At 38.6% G+C, this 19564-nt stretch overlaps 2 protein-coding genes and 1 pseudogene across 2 annotated transcripts; 1 reads left to right on the forward strand and 2 right to left on the reverse strand.

Annotated features, from left to right (window-relative positions):
• Positions 1–2073: 2073 nt before the first annotated feature.
• Positions 2074–5686, reverse strand: LOC148725479 (uncharacterized). The gene is made up of 4 exons (XM_088729897.1): positions 5569–5686; positions 4167–4438; positions 3931–4045; positions 2074–3707 (listed from the first exon to the last, which is right to left on the reverse strand). The coding sequence occupies exons 1-4, from the start codon at positions 5621–5623 to the stop codon at positions 3067–3069; spliced, it is 1083 nt and encodes a 360-aa protein (XP_088586023.1). The 5' UTR covers positions 5624–5686; the 3' UTR covers positions 2074–3066.
• An 8200-nt stretch (positions 5687–13886) lies between these two features.
• On the reverse strand, positions 13887–15144 carry LOC148725480 (uncharacterized). Its single transcript, XM_088729902.1, has 2 exons — positions 15047–15144; positions 13887–14821 (listed from the first exon to the last, which is right to left on the reverse strand). Exon 2 carries the CDS (start codon positions 14763–14765, stop codon positions 14181–14183), a length of 585 nt encoding a protein of 194 aa, XP_088586028.1. The 5' UTR covers positions 14766–14821; positions 15047–15144; the 3' UTR covers positions 13887–14180.
• Positions 15145–17399: 2255 nt separating this feature from the next.
• Positions 17400–19338, forward strand: LOC148725481 (uncharacterized; annotated as a pseudogene).
• The last annotated feature ends 226 nt before the right edge of the window (positions 19339–19564 follow it).

Here is a 19564-nt window from a genome sequence, read left to right on the forward strand (position 1 = left end):
TAGCTACATGCAGTTATAAACTTAACATGTGATTGTACTGCTCATACGAAGGCTAAATATTCATGTTAATATCACAAAATAAACAACGAGTAAGTTATTCAGTCTTAGCTTTCTTCACCTTTTGATGTCGCCAACCATATATGTTAAAGTTAAAAGCACCAGACTCAGGCTCTAACCTTAAATTGTTACTGTCTGTCTGTTTCTTTGCTGGTTTTATTAAAAGATTTTTGTTCTTTGTATTTAGAATTAATAAAACTCCGCTCAAGATACACCTTGATCGCAGTTGGCCCCATGTTCCAATCGGCCAACGCAAACGCATCGCTACCCTTTATTAGTGAACCCAGCTTGACATAATGTGTTGCTCGGACATGGGCTGCTTTCACAGGAATTCTTAAAAAGTATTTAAAGGCTCAAGTGAGAGACAATGTTTGTGTGTTCACAGTTTTAACTTAAGGAAAATTTGGGTTTAACCAGGATTTAAGAACAAACAATAAACCAACTTATCGAAAATATCTTGCATATTACATCGTCACCAATCATTGTGCACCTTCTGTCATACAAAAGAACATACAAGAGGGAGGGGGAGGGGGGAGTACTTGTGGAAGTAAGCGTTCTCCAATACTACATCGACAGGATTGACGTGATTTTAATATTTACACAAGAACCATATATGACATTTATATAAGCGAGTTATGTCACTTTCTGTTTGGTCAATAATAAAAAAGCCATCTCATAAACCAACCAGTTTCAAGCAACCAATCACGTTTTCTCTTGGCATAGTTGATTCATAATGTAGTAAGAAAAACAGACGCCATCTCATAAACCAATTAAATTCCAGCAACTTAAAACGATTTCTCTTGGGTAACTTTGATTAATCGCTGACACAACTTTTAAGTGGTTTTGAACAATCAATCTAATAGTGTTCCTGTGAGAATGTTTTTGTTTCTTACCAAGATGTTTTGGTAGATGTATTTCCCTTTGGTACTAAATCGCTGCTTGAGACTTGCAGGCGGGTGCGATTACTGAGCTCACATGTCGGTGTATCACTCTGTAATGGACCATAGTTGTACGACACACGGTTGGGTTCTTGGAAGCAGTTTGACTGACACTGTGACCGACTTTGAACACTGATATTTCTTATAACACGGTTTTTAAGAATCGTATCCACAGCTACAGGTTTGAATTGGATGATTGGGCAATTGTCGTTGAGAGCTAATGAAGAATGCATTGCAAAGAACTGTTTGTTACATACAATAATTCTTATGTCGGTGAGACTCCCTGAATTGTACCACACAAGGTACAATAATCACTAAATCAGTCCTATCAGTAGCAATTTTTGGAGATGCAGAAGTCTCTTTAAATTTTCTAGTTGGATTAATGAGTTCCATCTGTAAAAAAAAACTTGTGACACCCAAACAAAATTTATCGTAATTGAGGTGATAAAAGTAACTCTTTCTGTGATTACCCGTGATTAGTCTGTAGGTTCAAATACGGTTGAATTACTTTAGGGTCTTTTTAATGAGTTCAACTGGCAAGCAGATTAGACAGATTTTGATTAAACTACAATACACTGTACAGACTGTATTTGTTGGTTGATTCTGCAAGACGAATGAACCCTGTTCAAGCAGCTGTTCAGGTGCCCTCTCTGGGATGAAACAAGCAACTTAATTACTCACCACCTACGCACAGCAAGTGCATGGGATCAATGTGCCCTTAAACTACTAAACTAGTGTAAAACACTACATAACTAAGCAGCCTTATATTAGTGATAGTGATACCTTGGTTAAAAAAATCATCTAGAGACAGTTATAGACGTCTTTCTATGGTGTTGATTAGAGCTGTTTAGCTGATGCAGTCTGTCGCGACCCGTTCAACAATGAACCAATTTTTTTTTCATTTTTTCTCTCAGCCTCAACCAAATATCTGAAAGGTTACTTTGATAAAAAGAGGAATTGTGAATAGTAAAACCCTTAATAAGCTGAGGTAAAAAAAAAAATTTGGTCAGTTCGTTTTGGAGATTTAGATTTCACTGATAACAAAAACGATTCTTTAAAATGATTTCTAGTCGAACTATTATTGCTGTTTAAGAGCTTCTTTAATTTTAAAAGCGAAAACAAAATACAAAATACAAAAATTAATAAGTATTCTTACTTGCATAAACTGAAGGCAGCAAGAAAAACGCAAGGAGGTTTATTGCTCTTGCCATGTTTTCAAGAGAAAACCTGAGGCGGCAAAATGCAAACGGAGCGTACCTTGGCACGGAACCACGTTATATCATGACTTGTGGAGTTACCTTACTTATTATTGGTTGATGAGAAAAGTAGTATAGAAGAATCCCTACAGCTAACAATTGGCACGATATAAGATACTTTTCTAAAGACAACGGAGAAGCACATCATTATTACTACTATTGTCTGATTTGTATTTTGCTTTTTCCTTCGCTTTTTCATAAGTCGCAAAAGCATCTTTATCCTGAGGGTCTCAATGGGGTGATGGCTTTCAGGGCGTACCGTTAAATTTTTAGCCAAGTTACAGCTAACGTCTAACTCCACCTGGACCCTCCATTCTGCCAAGCAGTTTTGTTTTGTAAAGTTATCGGAGATAATTATCTCTTGAGTAACTGTAACATCGCCTCAGCGTATGAAATTCTACTTAAAAGGACTTCACTTCTTTCATTACTTTGTTATTGCAGTGACTAGGTGGCGTGCTTCGGGTTGTCAGAGCCATGCTGACTTACAGGAGTACAAACAACTACACCAGCCACGAAGTCTTGGTGTTTTATGGCAAAGTTAAAAAAAAAAGAATGACAAATCAATAGGACACGCGTACTTAAATCAGCTTTGTGTTAAAGTCTTGAGTTCTTATTTTCCTCACTTTTGTTTCATTTTACAGATTCTGTGAGTTTTCAATTGAATTTCGCTTACATTGCGAGACAGGGGTTGTTTCTTGTGTTTTCCTTTGAAATTTTGCGCGGAAAATTGTTGCGAAGCGTGCCAGATTTTATCCCCTCGCGCATGCCCGACGTTTGACCGCTATGTAGAGTGCTGTGTAGATCCTTCACCATTCTCACGAGCTTTTCCCTTTATATTGAACAGCTAAAACTTGTTCCAGCGTTAGCGCTACGTCATAAACTTGTACCCGAGAAACTCTCCCTTTGAAGTATCTACCATCATCACCCTTAGCACCGATTCTAACGTCATAGTTAGTGGCCAGTGAACCAGCTCCAATATCCAGCTGACCGACCTCTATACCATCGACCCACATTCGAGTAATCCCAGTGTTGTAATCATAGGCAGTGGCTACATATGCCCACTGCTCCATGATCAGTGGGATGGGACTTTTTAAACATTCTACAAACGATCCACTTTTATCACGTTTAATCATACGGGAGAAAAACTTTCCTTCCACCAGCCATATGTGAACTGCCCAGCCTCCCGAGGGTCTGTAGTTGAAAAGAGGCCCATCTTGCCCTTGTGGATACACCCACATCAGCACTGTCAAGGAATGCTGGACATCCAAACCACCAAAATTGGGAAGTGTGATAAAGCTTTCTGGAGTACCCAGGAACTGGTAAGAGCCCTCACATTTCCCATCCAGTCCATCTGCGAGCTGTACATTGGAGGGAATACCATCTGGTTGATTGCCCATCATGTCTTTTGTACCATAGGCAGGATTTAAAGGGTAAAGGACAACAGGTTCCTTCACAGCTGAAATAAAAGAGGTTTCGATGAATATTACTCATTCCAACTCTTATGACTTGCAAAATTACAACAGCCAATGTGTTTAAAAGGCCGTGCATCAGATACGTGATAGAAAAGACTATGGTATCAAAGATGAAATCATATTTGAAGATAAATTTATACAGCTACAAAAAGAGCCTCATCATTTATAGCTGATTTTTTTTCTGTACTGATTGCACATGGAGATTACCTATCTCGCAGTGCTCTCCTCCAAAGCCGGGTGGACAAACACATCTGTATTTTTTCGAGGTGAAGCCAACTTGACACTGTGCATTTCTAGGACATGGGCTACTTTCGCAGTGGTTCTACAAAAATAATGTCAGTCAATAAATGCAATGAGTAATGATATCCAGGAAAACAACCTGATCCCTGGGTATGTATGCTTACTGGTACGATAGTTTTTCCAAAATTACTTTCCTCACTCACCAACACGTTTCGGTAAATGTAGCCTTCCTTCGTTATGAAGTCAGCATTGGAGGCTTGCCCATAGCTTCGACTGTTCAGGTCACACTGTTTGTTTTCGCTGTCGCCGGGACCGCAGTTGTAAGAGAAACAGTTTGGTTCTTCATAGCAGTAAACTTCGCAAATTTCGTTGCTCTTGACTGTCACAGTTCTGATAACGTAGTTTTCTAGGATCTTATCCATTGTGTAAGGTTCGAATTGAATGTTTCTGCAGTTACCTGGAAGGCACGTCTCTGCTGTGTAAACAAGAACCACAATCATGCCCATTACTCGAAAAGTTGAAAGGAATGATTTTCATTGACCGGAATATCAAAAATGTGAGGAGACGGACATTAACTTATCACCTAAAGACAAATAATTCAGATTGCCTTGTGTGCCCAAAAATTCTAATTCTCGGTTACTAATGAGAAGAAAAAAATTGCAGTCTTTGTTACATATATTGATGAAACCAGTATGATATCAACAAAGACAAATATTGCATTATGACCACAATTTTTCTTTAACACCTGCCTTCTCCACGTTTTCTAATTATGTACTAGATTTGGCATATAGCTTTAGTGCTAAATTTGCCTAATTCGTTCGGTTACTTTTGTACATGTACGTAAGATCAATTAGTTTGGAGTAATGGATGCCTGATTATCCATAAACTGTACACTGTCTAGAGTTTCTTTCAAGCGGTAAACATAACCTCCCCTCGATGGAACAACTTGCAAAATTCATTCGATCATTTTGGGCTGATCGATTAACTTGGAGTGATGAACGCTGAGAGCATTATCAATTAAGTACGCTTTCTAAAGTGATACTTTTCTGGCTGAACTGAATTGCCTCGAAAGAATTTCGCTTTTTTCCAATTCCATCTTTCGAGCATTTGCAAAATTTAACACAAAAATAGGAGTGAATAACAAATAAACGTGGCCTCAGTTTTGTTGGAGATGGCAACCATATAACGGTTGACCAAACTTTTCAATGTTACTAACCTATCGGTCTTTCAAGTAAAATCGGCGCGTACTACAAAATGAATAGGAAAAACTAAGTGACTCATACTTGCCTCCGTCAACTGGTGCTACAAGAAGAAGCAATACAAGTATTTCTGCAAGAGTATTCAGCTCAAACATCTTGGAAGGTCGTAGCAATACTTTGCACAAATGTCTTATCGATAACTGACTCAATAATACAATTCGTGTCTGTTCAATACATGAAAAAAATTGTCAACTTTTTTCGGGAGATTTCGATTTCATAGGTCACTTACATGAAATTGATTATTTAATTGTTATCTAGTAATACTTTTTTTTTTTTGCTTAGGAGCCTCATCAATCAGTTCATAGGGCAAAAAATACAAATATTACAAAATCATGCGTGTTCTTACTTGCACAAACTAACGGCTCCAAGAGAAAGAAAGCGAGATATATCATCCTTGCCATGTTCAGTTCCAACAGAAAACTTCAGACGCCAAAATGCGAACGGATCTCACAGTGGTACGGAACTCCCTTTAATTATGGCGAGTGGACTTATTCTTACTTGTTACTGGTTGGTGAGAAGAACTAAAAGAACTCCCACAGTTATCATCTGGCATTTTAATAAGATGCTAGAAAGAAAGTAACGAGAAAACATACCATCTTTGTTACGGTATATTTCTATGTTTCTGAGTAGTAAAACTTTGACCATAACATCTCTCTTCTGTCAAATTCTGCCCTTCGGTTTTTATTTCGCTTTTTTCATTACGTCGTTCTATTCATCATTTGCACTTTTTAAGAATACAGACCTTTACAAATTTCTAGTTCTGTTTTGATAAGAGCAAAAAATTACCTTTGTATAATTAGTAATGCTACAATATCAATTCAGTCGAACAGCATTAACTTTCCTTTCAGTCAAAACAAATATCTTGACTGAGAACATCATGTCCTTATTTGGTCAAAATAGATGTTATATCTCACTACCGTTATGAAGTATTTAGAAAATTTAAAGTCGTGGTCAACTGTGAGATTTTCTCAGGCAATAATATTCTTACTTTTAGGGACTTCACTCCTTGCAATTGCATTACTTTACTAAAACAGAATCTTTCTGACAGTAACGCTTGCACATTGAGATTCCTTAGATAACCTGAGTCATCCTCGGTTTTTCTTAAAATAATATTTCAATTTGGTTGATGTTTTTCATTAGGATAAGTTTAAATTCGCTGGAAGTGCAGGGGAATATTGATGACTGAGGTTTTAATGAGTAAACGAGGCTAGAGCGACAAGGGCCACATTTTCGCTTCGCTCATGCGATAATCTAGCCTCTCGTTGTAAAAGATGAAAGGAAAAACATTTCTGAATAGGCCAGGTCTTCTGCTATTTACATCGAGTTATTGCAATTCCAAACTCTGCAATGTATTCATACTTCAATGTATTCATACTTTTACCATTTCAACTTTGTTGATATATCCAAATTATTTCGTTACTCTCACCGACGCAGCCCCAAACAGTTTCTTTCGAAACTATCAGCCTTTTTTCCTTTCTCAGTTTACAAAATACAAAATGTCTGAAAATATTGATAACAGCAAGTAATGCAAACGTGTATAAACAAATGATTAGATTTCTTTCGCAGTTCATAGCTGGTGGTTGTGCCACCGTATGCACTGGGAAGAAACTATGATTACCTTTATTATTTTTCTTGTAGTTTGAGTATAAAGACTTTCAAGTTTGACCATTGACTGTATAAAGGAAGGAACAACAGACTCAATTAACTTTGTATTTTTTTTCTTTCAAGCACGGCTTTTTTACACGTTTCGTGGTTGCACCTTCATCGAGGATTTATTCAACTATTTCTAGCTGTGTATTTAATCAATCTAGCATTTAATTTCCAGTTGATTCGTATACTTGTATAGAACTCTTTTACACTAAGGCAGCTCAGTTTTTTCTTGACTTTGAATATATGAATATCATTTGAATCATATAAATCATATATCATTTTTTCTTCTTGTACGACTAACATAGAACCCTTTTTGACAAAAACTGTATATGTCAAGCATGTCTCCCCAAAACAAATGTAAAACCGACCTTCGGACATTTTCCCACCCTACAATCATTGAAACTTAGCATCATAAGTCTGTGACCGTCAAGTGATCAGAGACATTGTGATTTTTGAAAAAGTAAGGTAACTTTTATACATGGGCCGCAAATCATAAAGTCAGTCAAATCTATCTCACATTTGTTGGCCTTTTGTGAATCAAAATGTATTCTTAATGATAACAGACGTCAGCCCTTGTCGAAATAACAATAAAGAGAGAAAAACTTGGATGAACAAACGAATACACGGCTCACTACCAAAAAAGGAGATAAATGCACAAAGTGTTAATGAAATCGATCCCCTAAATCTCTGTCTCGCAGATTTAGCCTCTAGTTTCTCCACAATCATTATCTTGCCACTCTGCAGCGTAATTCCTTATCCCATCCCATCACATTCTGGAGACTAAAATCAGCTCTCGCATCAATAACGATAAAGAGCAAATAGATTAGATGAACAAATAAATTGGACAACTAAATGTTCAAAAAATTTTAGGAAAACGAACTTCTAATTCCACTTTTCGCAGATGTATCCTTTAAATGTTTCGCAGTCTTTATCGTGCCATCCTATTTCGTTATTCGACCCCTCCTTTCTCTTTCTTATTCCAGCGCAGTTCTGCGAGTGGTCTGTATCACTTGGCTGGTCTTCTATCCATCCTTCAAATCCCATGAGTAAGCTCCCATCAGACCACTTCCATTCTCCTGCAGTCTCTCCATCCGTTAATCCAATCCAGTAATCACTTCATCAACAAGAAATGTCGCCTTGATAAATTCATTTTTTTCAGAGAAATCAATTTTCACTAACTGCGCATCACTGCTGGGACATTTCAATACTGCGCTACTCCACTTCTTTACTTCTGTGGTGAGGTGATAGCAGGAGCTTTGAAAAGAATACCAACCTTGCGGACACGCTTGAAAAGGAAAAATAGAGTATTAAAATATTACAATCAAAATTAATTTGCTACTCTACACTCGTTCTTATGTATTTTATCAATATCATCGAGTCTATCTGTTGTAAATCATTTTCCTAACAGACGAATCCCTTAATTAGAAACATCTAATCAATTGGACACAGTTTTGGACAAGGATTCAAATCAGTCAATGACTCAATCGGTCGATCAATCAATCAATGCATTAATAGATAAAAAAGATTATCAGTAAAACTCTTTGACTTTTGAGAACCGTTCAGTGATGAACTTTGTTTCATTGAATTTCTTGTTTTTTTTTTTTTTTTGACATATGGCCTTTCTATGTGTGGAGCCTCTGAATCAGACCTTAAACAAGCCTAGTCTTTCTTACAGAAATGTTACTAGCGGTGATATAGTTCCTGTCAGTTCATTATTTCAAGCCTTTCAGAGACACAGGACAAAAAAGTTTTTGATAAGGTCATCTCACTGAGAAAAATACTGCATACAATCTAAGTAGGGAAGGGTGCTTTCGCTCCAAAGTTAATACCTGACGCTTCAAATCCACGTGAGTAAAAAGGTTTACTTTAAGTACGGTTTAGTTTAGTTTTATATATATTGCAACATAGGAGATGTGCTTTTATCCTTTGAACCGAAATAAAGACTATATCATTATACCATCATTTACTTAACGTGTGGCTCATATCTGGCCAAATTTCAATGCAGACATTTTTAATCACATTTTGAAATACTTTCAAAGGATATTAGAATTAAGTCGAAAATTCACTGAGATCGTTTTAAGGGCCATTTCTTATTCCACCATTACGCCTCTATGGCATTTTACCAATGAAAACACTTCCTCTGTCGTAGTATTTGTCTTCATTCCCTGTTTAAGTCATATTCGAGCAGCTTTAATTTGGCCAAATATTTCAGTGCGGAACCTTTTCATTCGTTTGAAATGCATCTAAGTTTAAGAATGAAGTTATAAACTAAGCCTGGTGGAGTGGATTCAGGAAATATTCCTGCCGACGAGAACGGTGGCGTCGGCGACGGCGACGGCGATGGCGACGAAGGGGTGACGGGAGATGGTGAAAACGGGGATGGCGATGATAAGGAGGACAGAAACGTCCACGTAGACGTTGGTGACGGCAGTGAAGGCGTTGACGAGGACGAGGACACTAATGATGATGACGATGGCGATAATGATGATGACAATGACGATGACGATGACGATGACGATGACGATGACGATGGCGATGACGATGACGATGACGATGACGATGACAATGACGATGACCATTACGAAGACGATGATGATGATGATGACGATAACGACATAGCGGAAACTGCAAAAGAACCTACAACATTTTAATCTTAAATGTTATTGAAGCTTATAAAGCGTATCATGACTACACATAAAAACAACCTGCAGTTCAAAACAACTTGTCTGGAATTACTGATTGTAAACTTAAGATGTGATTATACTGCTCACATGAAGGCTAAATATTCATTTTGATATCACAAAATAAACAGCGAGTAAGTTATTCAATCTTAGCTTTCTTCACCTTTTGATGTCGCCATCCATAGATGTTAAAGTTAAAAGCACCAGACTCAGGCTCTAACCTTAAATTGTTACAGTCTGTCTGTTTCTTTGCTGGTTTTAATAACAGATTTTTGTTCTTTCTATTTACAATTAATAAAGCTCTGCCCAAGATTTACCTTGATCGCAATTGGCCCCATGTTCCAATCCGTCCACGCAAATGCATCGATACCCTTTAATAGTGAACCCAGCTTAACATAATGTGTTGCTCGGACATGGCCTGCTTTCACAGTACTTCTTAAAAAAGTATTTAAAGACTCAAGTGAGAGACAATGTTTGTGTGTTCACAGTTTTAACTTAAGGAAAATTTTGGTTTAACCAGGATTTAAGAACAAGCAGTAAACGAACTTATCTAAAATATCTTGCATATTACATCGTCACCAATCATTGTGCACCTTCTGTCATACAAAAGAACATACAAGCGGGAGGGGGAGGGGGAGGTACTTGTGGAACTAGGCATTCTCAAATACCACAGCGATCTGATTGAAGTGATTTTAATATTTACACAAGAACCATATATGACATTTATAGAAGCGCGTTGTGTCACTTTCTCTTTGGTCAAGAATAAAAAAAACCATCTCATAAACCAACCAGTTTCAAGCAACTTAAAACGATTTCACTTGGGTAAGTTTGATTGATCGCTGACACAACTTTTAAGTAGTTTTGAACAATCAATCTAAAAGTGCTCCTGTGAGAATGTTTTTGTTTCTTACCAAGATGTTTTGGTACATGTATTTTCCCTTTGGAACAAAATCGCTGATGGAGACTCGCAGGTGGGCGCGATTACTGAGCTCACATGTCGGTGTATCAATCTGAGAAAAATGGACCATATTTGTATGACACACAGTTGGGGTCTTGGAAGCAGTTTGACTGCCACTGTGACCGACTTTGAACACTGATATTTCTTATAACATGGTTTTTAAGAATCTTATCCATGGCTACAGGCTTGAATTGGATGATTCGACAATTGTTGTTAAGAGCTAATGAAGAATGCATCGCAAAGAACTGTTTGTTACATACAATAATTCTTATCTCGGTGAGACACCCTGAACTGTACCACACAAGGTACAATCATCACTAAATCAATCCTATCAATAGCAGTTTTTGGAGATGTGGAGGTCGCTTTAAATTTCCTAGTTGGATTAAGAAGTTCCATCTTTAAAAAAAAAAATTAGTGACACCCAAACAAAATTTATCGTAATTTAGGTGATAAACGTAACGCTTTCTGTGTTTACCCGTGAGTAGTCTGTAGGTTCAAATACGGTTGAATTACTTTAGGGTTTGTTTAATGAGTTCAACTGGCAAGCAGATTAGACAGATTTCGATTAAGCTGCAATACGCTGTACAGACTGTACTTGTTGGTTGATTCTGCAAGACGATTGAACCCTGTTCAAGCAGCTGTTCAGGTGCCCTCTTTGGGATGAAACAAGCAACTTAATTACTCACCACCTACACACAGCAAATGCATGGGATCAATGTGCCCTTAAACTACTAAACTAGTGTAAAACACTACATAACTAAGCAGCCTTATCTTAGTGATAGTGATACCTTGGTTAAAAAAAAATCACCTAGAGAGGCATTTATAAACGTCTTTCTATCGTGTTGAACAGAGTCGTTTAGTTGTTGCAGTCTGTCGCGACCCGTTAAACAATGAAACAACTTTTTTTTCTCTCAGCCTCAACCATATATCTGAAAAGTTACTTTGATAAAAAGAGGAATTGTGAAAATTAAAACCCTTAATAGGCTCAGGTAAAAAAAAATTTGGTCAGTTCGTTTTGGAGATTTAGATTTCACTGATGACAAAAACGATTCTTTAAATTGATTTCTAGTCGAACTATGATTGCTGTCTAAGAGTTTCTTTCATTTAAAAAGCAAAAAAAAGATACAAAATGCAAAAATTAAATAATTATTCTTACTTGCATAAACTGAAGGCATTAAGAAAAAGGTAACGAGGTTTATTGCCCTCAAGAGAAAACCTCAGGCGGCAAAATGCAACGGAGCGTACCTTGGCACGGAACCACGTTATATCATGACTTGTGGAGTTACCTTACTTATTATTGGTTCATGAGAAAAGTAGTATAGAAGCCTTCTGAGAATCCTTACAGCTAACAATTGGCACGATAAGATACTTTTCTGAAGACAACGGAGAAGCACATCATTATTACTACTATTGTCTGATTTGTATTTTGCTTTTTCCTTTGCTTTTTCATGAGTCGAAAAAGCATATCTATTCTGAGGGTCTCAATGGGGTGATGGCTTTCAGGGCTTACCGTTAAATTTTTTGCAAAGTTACAGCTAACGTCTAACCCCACCTGGACCCTCCATTCTGCCAAGCAGTTTTATTTTGATAAGAGTTAATTTTTACCTTTGTTTAATTAGCAATGATACAATATCAATTCAATCGAACGGCAAGGTTCCTTTCAGTGAAAACAAATCAACTTCTTACTCTTGGATGATGAAATCATGTCCTTAATTGGTCAAAATAAATGTGCTATCTCACTATCGAAAAAACCAGGAAAGATTTATTACTCGACGTTTCGGGGTCATCGTGACTCCATTATCAAGAGACTAGTTTAAAAACATGCAAATAAGGAAAGGTACAAGAATAGCATAAATTAGACTGAACGGCTTAAACAAACACCTTGGCGCGGATGGAATCCGTTTGCCCGTTCAGTGTTGGCTTACGCATGCGAATATACAACATTTCATTAACAAGGCAATCAAATTTGCCGTTACATTTCGTGATGACGTTGAATTGCTCGATCAAGCGTTCAGGCATTTCACTATTGTGCTGGAGGTGGTAGTGTTTGTAGATAGAAGATGATTTCCTTGTGTGCCCTTCTACGCGCTCGTGTAAGTGACCACGAGTATAGCCCACATACCCTGCATCACACAGGTTACATTTAAATTCATAAACGACACATTGTTGGTTAACAATAGGGGGCTTAATTTCGTGTTGCTTAAGCTGTTGATCGAGCTTAGGGCTAACGAACACTGGTTGGACAGTCACGCTTAACTTCGAGCTTAGACTGTTCAGTTGTTGTTTAACATGATTAGCTGACGACTGGTCCTTGAAGGGTAACACTAATCTCACAGTCTCCGATGGTACGTCTGGTGATGGACAGGGTTCTGCAGATGAAATCCTTCTCTCAACGAACCGCTTGATTGTAGTTTCAACCAGTGGCTTTGGGTATTTCAAGTTATGAAGCCACTGGTTGAAACTACAATCAAGCGGTTCGTTGAGAGAAGGATTTCATCTGCAGAACCCTGTCCATCACCAGACGTACCATCGGAGACTGTGAGATTAGTGTTACCCTTCAAGGACCAGTCGTCAGCTAATCATGTTAAACAACAACTGAACAGTCTAAGCTCGAAGTTAAGCGTGACTGTCCAACCAGTGTTCGTTAGCCCTAAGCTCGATCAACAGCTTAAGCAACACGAAATTAAGCCCCCTATTGTTAACCAACAATGTGTCGTTTATGAATTTAAATGTAACCTGTGTGATGCAGGGTATGTGGGCTATACTCGTGGTCACTTACACGAGCGCGTAGAAGGGCACACAAGGAAATCATCTTCTATCTACAAACACTACCACCTCCAGCACAATAGTGAAATGCCTGAACGCTTGATCGAGCAATTCAACGTCATCACGAAATGTAACGGCAAATTTGATTGCCTTGTTAATGAAATGTTGTATATTCGCATGCGTAAGCCAACACTGAACGTGCAAACGGATTCCATCCGCGCCAAGGTGTTTGTTTAAGCCGTTCAGTCTAATTTATGCTATTCTTGTACCTTTCCTTATTTGCATGTTTTTAAACTAGTCTCTTGATAATGGAGTCACGATGACCCCGAAACGTCGAGTAATAAATCTTTCCTGGTTTTTTCTATGCCTTTGCTTTAGCAAATCCCTGCTGATCAAGTATCTCACTATCGTAGTGAAGTATTTAGAAAATGTAAAGTCATCGGAGATAATTATCTCTTGATTGACTGTAACATCCTCTCAGCCTATGAAATTCTACTTAAAAGGACTTCACTTCTTTCATTACTTTGTTATCGCCGTGACTAGGTGGCGTGCTTCGGCAGAGCCATTCTGACTAATAGGAGTACAAACAACTACACCAGCCACGAAGTCTTGGTGTTTTATGGCAAAGTTAAAAAAAAGAATGACAAATCAACAGGACACGCGTACTTAAATCAGCTATGTGTTAAAGTCTTGAGTTCTTCTTTTCCCCACTTTTCTTTCATTTTACAGATTCTGTGAGTTTTCAATTGAATTTCGCTTACATTGCGAGACAGCGGTTGTTTCTTATGTTTTCCTTTGAAATTTTGCGCGGAAAATTGTTGCGAGGCGTGCCAGAATTTATCCCCTCGCGCATGCCCGACGTTTAACCGCTATTTAGAGTGCTGTGTAGATCTTTTACCGTTCTCACGAGCTTTTCCCTCTATATTGAACAGCCAAAACTTGTTCCAGCGTTAGCGCTACGTCATAAACTTGTAACCGAGAAACTCTCCCTTTGAAGTATCTACTATCATCACTCTTAGCACCGATTCTAACGTCATAGTTAGTGGCCAGTGAACCAGCTCCAATATCCAGCTGACCGACCTCTATACCATCGACCCACATTCGAGTAATCCCAGTGTTGTAATCATAGGAAGTGGCTACATATGCCCACTGCTCCATGATCAGTGGGGTGGGACTTTTTAAACATTCTACAAACGATCCACTTTTATCACGTTTAATCATACGGGAGAAAAACTTTCCTTCCACCAGCCATATGTGAACTGCCCAGCTTTCCGAGGGTCTGTAGTTGAAAAGAGGCCCATCTTGCCCTTGTGGATACCCCCACATCGGCACTGTCAAGGAATGCTGGACATCCAAACCACCAAGATTGGGAAGTGTGATAAAGCTGTCTGGAGTACCCAGGAACTGGTAAGAGCCCTCACATTTCCCATCCGGTCCATCTGCGAGCTGTACATTGGAGGGAATACCATCTGGTTGATTGCCCATCATGTATTTTGTACCATAGGCAGGATTTAAAGGGTAAAGGGCAACAGGTTCCTTCACAGCTGAAATAAAAGAGGTTTCGATGAATATTACTCATTCCAACTCTTATAACTTGCAAAAGTACAACAGCCAATGTGTTTAAAAGGCCGTGCATCAGATACGTGATAGAAAAGACTATGGTATCAAAGATGAAATCATATTTGAAGATAAATTTATACAGCTACAAAAAGGGCCTCATCATTTATAGCTCATTTTTTTTTTCTGTAATGATTGTACATGGAGATTACCTATCTCGCAGTGCTCCCCTTCAAGGCCGGGTGGACAAACACATATGTATTTTTTCGAGGTGAAGCCAACTTGACACTGTGCATTTACGGGACATGGGCTACTTTCGCAGTGGTTCTACAAAAATAACCTTTATGGAACAATTTGCAAAATTCATTCGATCATTTTGGGCTGATCGATTAACTTGGAGTGATGAACGCTGCGAGCATTATCAATTAAGTACGCTTTCTGAAGTGATACTTTTCTGGCTGAACTGAATTGCCCCGAAAGAATTTCGCTTTTTTCCAATTCCATCTTTAGAGCATTTGCAAAATTTAACACAAAAATAGGAGTGAATAACAAATAAACGTGGCCTCAGTTTTGGTGGAGATGGCAACCATATAACCGTTGACCAAACTTTTCAATGTTACTAACCTATCGGTCTTTCAAGTATAATCGGAGCGTACTACAAAATGAATAGGAAAAAATAAGTGATTCATACTTGCCTCCGTCAACTGGTGCTACAAGAAGAAGCAATACAATTATTTCTGCAAGAGTATTCAGCTCAATCATCTTGGAAGGTCGTGCCAATACTTTGCACAAATGTCTTATTGATAACTGACTCAATTATACAATTCAAGTCTGTTTAATATACAGCTTTTGCACTGTTGCCGGCTGCGTCGAACAACAAATTGAACGAAGGAGCCTATCCCAGTTGGCTTAAAACAAACCATCTGTAATACGGAAGCGCAGGTGTCCTAAAAAGTCATCACACTCTGCTGGCGCCATCGATTCTGAAAAGACGATCCATTATTAATTATGTGTACTCTTGACCGAACGTCTTAGTTTACTTTCTTTGACCTTTTCTAATTTCTATCTTTCTCTTTATGCTTATTCGTTCCTTCCTTAAATATTCCAAGTCTATAATGTGAATAGAAGTGATGAAGCCGTTAATTATTGAGGCCGCACTTTCCATGATCCACTCAATAAGAGGCTACTTTAAAGGACCATGTATGTGATAAAACTTGTAAATCGCTACCAAAATAGAGTGTTGTTTATTCGCTCTACGTAAAGTTGCAGCAGTATACCGGAAGCCGTTGTATTCACTGAAAATGTGCTATAATTCATCTCTCTACATCATACTGATTGCATTAAATTATATCGCGCGGTTGGTAGTCAAGGGACACAAATAATGTTATTATTTTGGTGTAAGACACATTAATGTTATTATTTTGGTGTAAGCCACTATAAAAGGTTATTTTTATCTCCAAAGTATGATTGGCATGAGCTCTCTGGAAAAAATTATTTGTTCAATCAACTTAGACATACACTTTTGTAGTAGTAATAGGAAGATGTAGCCTACAGGACTCTTCATTCTTCGGCTGCAATTACATTGAAGCGGATATTCTGATTGTGTTTATCTCTGTAGCTATGCCAGGCTTGTTACCTTCTACGTGCAATTTTTTTATTAGGTAATTTTGTTATATCAACTTTGTTGAAATTGTAAATTGGCCACCGTAACGAGTTAAAAAGCTGACGTTTCGAGCGTCAGCCCTTCGTCAGAGCGAATAGAGGAATTGTGGGTTGTTTGTGGGTTTATTTGTAAAAAGCGGAGCTATGCTATTGGTGGGAACATGGCGACGAGAAAAACACGAATAAATTAGTGGTATGAAAAGTGTTCCTTGATACCTGTGGGATTAAGAGTGCCGATTAGGTCGATATTATGGGGAGCTTCTTTACACTGCTTCACAAATGCCCTTAACGGTAAGAAAAATAAACCAACATGAAAACGATGATGATTGAAATGATTCAATATCAAAATCTAGCCTTTTTTTATTATTTTATTTTACAAATGCAAGGAAAATGGTGGCAATGAATAACGAATTAAAACAAATCAATCAAGAAGATAGGAAAATCTCGATTGTCAGAAGTGTTTTTGTTACATCAATGCAATATATTCAGTATCACTCGCACTAATTTCAAGCATTCAGAAAAGAGGAAAACTTTACACTCTTAAATCTAGACATAGAAAATCATAGTTACAACATCTTTTTTAGATCTTTAGGCCTACTCGGGGGCCTTAAGTCGACGTAACTTTGGGCGACTTTGGGCAATTTAAGGCGACTTAGGGCAACTTAATGAGAAGAATTGGTCGATAAAACATCGCGACTTTAGGCGATTTATGGCTAGGCCTATCCAGATTCTGCTCGGCAACTTTTCAGCAACTTTTGGGATTTTGAGCAACCTTTTTGGCAAAGAGCAACTTCTAGCAACTTTTTGGAAAACTAGCATTTTTTGGTAGCTTTTGGGCTATTTAACCTATTTTGGACCAAAATGCTGAATAACACCTCCCTTCCCCCACGAGAAGGGAAAAGCCCTGAGAACGAGGCTGGGGCAGCGGACTGTGTGTAAGCAAAATGGCGGACGCCAAGTTGTCTTCCGAAGACGAAGAAATCGTAAACCCCATTGAAACTGCAGTTAGCAGGGGAGCTTCGCTCGTGGAGCCTGAAAAGGCTTCGATTTTCCGCAAGCGGAAAGTGATTGTGAACAGTGGTCAATACAAAGGTAGTCGAGAGCATAAGAATCCCAACTCCAAAATGTCTGTTTGGGACAGGATTGAATAATTTCCTGGACAACATCTCGAGCGTGTTCGTGGACAGTTAACATACAATGCTTGCCAAGAGACACTCGCTCAGAAAAAGAGCACTGTTGAGAAACACGTGAAGTCGGAAAAGCATTTGAATGGAATCTCAAGCATCGCTAAAACGAAAAAAGAGAGTCAAACTATTCTTCAGTGCTTAAAGAAGCAATACAACCGAGATCGTGCGGGTGGCTCGACTTTACCGTCTGACATGAGACTCTTTCGATTTGAGGTAGTAGAAATACCTCTTTTGGGCTGAATACCCATTTCGAAAGTTGATATTCTACGCCCTCTTTTCGAAAGATATGCACAAAGGTTAACTTCAAGTAGCCACATGAAGGACGTTATTCCAGCAGTATTGGAAAAAGAGAAAGAGAAACTGAAAGGTGAGCTCCACAACGTGAGAGAAGCTTCTATAATATTTGATGGGATGGCACGACTGGTGAGGCTCTAGCAATTGTACTACGTTTTGTTCAAGAAGATTGCAAGCCTACGCGACGCCTTGTGCGCCTAGAGGTTCTCGCTAAGCCTCTCAAACGTAATGAGTTGGCCCAGAGACCGAAGACATGCTTTGCTGTTAATCACAACTTCGGGCCAAACATGTTATATGTTGGGATGAGAGATGGTGCCGCAGTTAACGGTACTGCCATAAAGCAACTGCTTTTATTTTATTCAAACATAATGGATGTCAGTTGTTTCTCTCATACAATCAATAATGTGGGATGGCATTTTGTATTCAGAGTTTTGGACACATTTCTCCGCCACTGGGTAAATCTGTTTGCCCACAACTATAATGCTAAGCTTCTCTGGAAAGAGAGAACTGGAAATTCGATGTGTTTACACAGTAATACAAGATGGTGGAGCAAGTGGGAGCTCTTGAAACAAGTATCTGATTACTTTGGTGATGTGGCACCCTTTCTGCAAGAGAATGAGAATCTTTCTCCTCAAAATTCGCCAGCATCTCCTGTAAATAATCAATGACCCCCAAGACCTACAGGACCTTCGTCTGGAGCTAGGTGTTAAGGTTGACGTTGGTGTGCACATCTTCAATGCTACATATTACCTTGAAGGAGATGAGCCACTGATATTCACCTGCTTTGATCGTCTATCAGCTCTCTCGCATGCTGTTACAGTAGGCCACTATCCATGTACCTTAGCCATTGCTAGAGAGATCGCCAATGGTGATGCTGCTCTTCAAAATGGGCTGATTACTCAGGCAAAGGATTGTGTTAAACCTGCATTGAACAAAAGTTCAATCTCCAGCTCCTCACAAACGTCCGTGCTTTCAAGGTAGCACGTCTCTGATGCCCTGTCCAAGTTTCCGCACTGAGACCAGATGCTCGTTCCCTAGAAGAGTTAAAAAACTTTCCATTTGTAGATGATGCCACCATAGCTAACTTGGCAACAGAGCTGCCACTTTATCTCGCCGCCGCTGATGGCGTTATGTGTGATAGCAAAGACGAGAGACTTTTGTGGTGGGCAGCACATCGGGACACTCTTCCACACTGGATTGCATTGGTCAGGAAATTATTACTCGTCCAGCCCAGCTCTGCTGCTGCTGAGAGGGTGTTTAGTTTCCTCAGCACTCTGTCAGCACAACAAGAGGGAGCTCTCGAGGACTACATAGAGGCATATGTGATGATCAGATACAATAATAGTCAAAGAAAGCTCTAGATGTGTTATTAGCAGCTTTTCGCTTCTGGTAGATCCAGACTGTTAATCTGTGGTTACACTGTTAATTGTTATCGCACGAAAACAACAGTTAGCTAGATTTGTAAACCAGATTGTTACACTTACTGTCTAACTTTTCGTACTAGCCACTTAGATTCAACTAAAGGTTGCCTAATTTGTTGTAACTAGTAAATTAGTTGTACCTTAAAGTTTTTTATGAAATGAAGGT

The sequence above is a fragment of the Stylophora pistillata genome, chromosome 8 (assembly GCF_964205215.1).
Source record: "Stylophora pistillata chromosome 8, jaStyPist1.2, whole genome shotgun sequence".
Classification (NCBI taxonomy): Eukaryota; Metazoa; Cnidaria; class Anthozoa; order Scleractinia; family Pocilloporidae; genus Stylophora; species Stylophora pistillata.

What these genes read in the sequence shown, in the direction of transcription:
- LOC148725479 (XM_088729897.1), bottom strand. Translation starts at nt 5,623, where the DNA reads ATGGCAAGGATGATATATCTCGCTTTCTTTCTCTTGGAGCCGTTAGTT. An exon ending in GGAGCCGTTAGTTTGTGCAA is followed by an intron (nt 4,439 to 5,568) that starts GTAAGAACACGC and finishes TTGTTTACACAG; the next exon opens with CAGAGACGTGCCTTCCAGGT. An exon ending in ACATTTACCGAAACGTGTTG is followed by an intron (nt 4,046 to 4,166) that starts GTGAGTGAGGAA and finishes TTATTTTTGTAG; the next exon opens with AACCACTGCGAAAGTAGCCC.
- LOC148725480 (XM_088729902.1), bottom strand. Translation starts at nt 14,765, where the DNA reads ATGATGGGCAATCAACCAGATGGTATTCCCTCCAATGTACAGCTCGCA.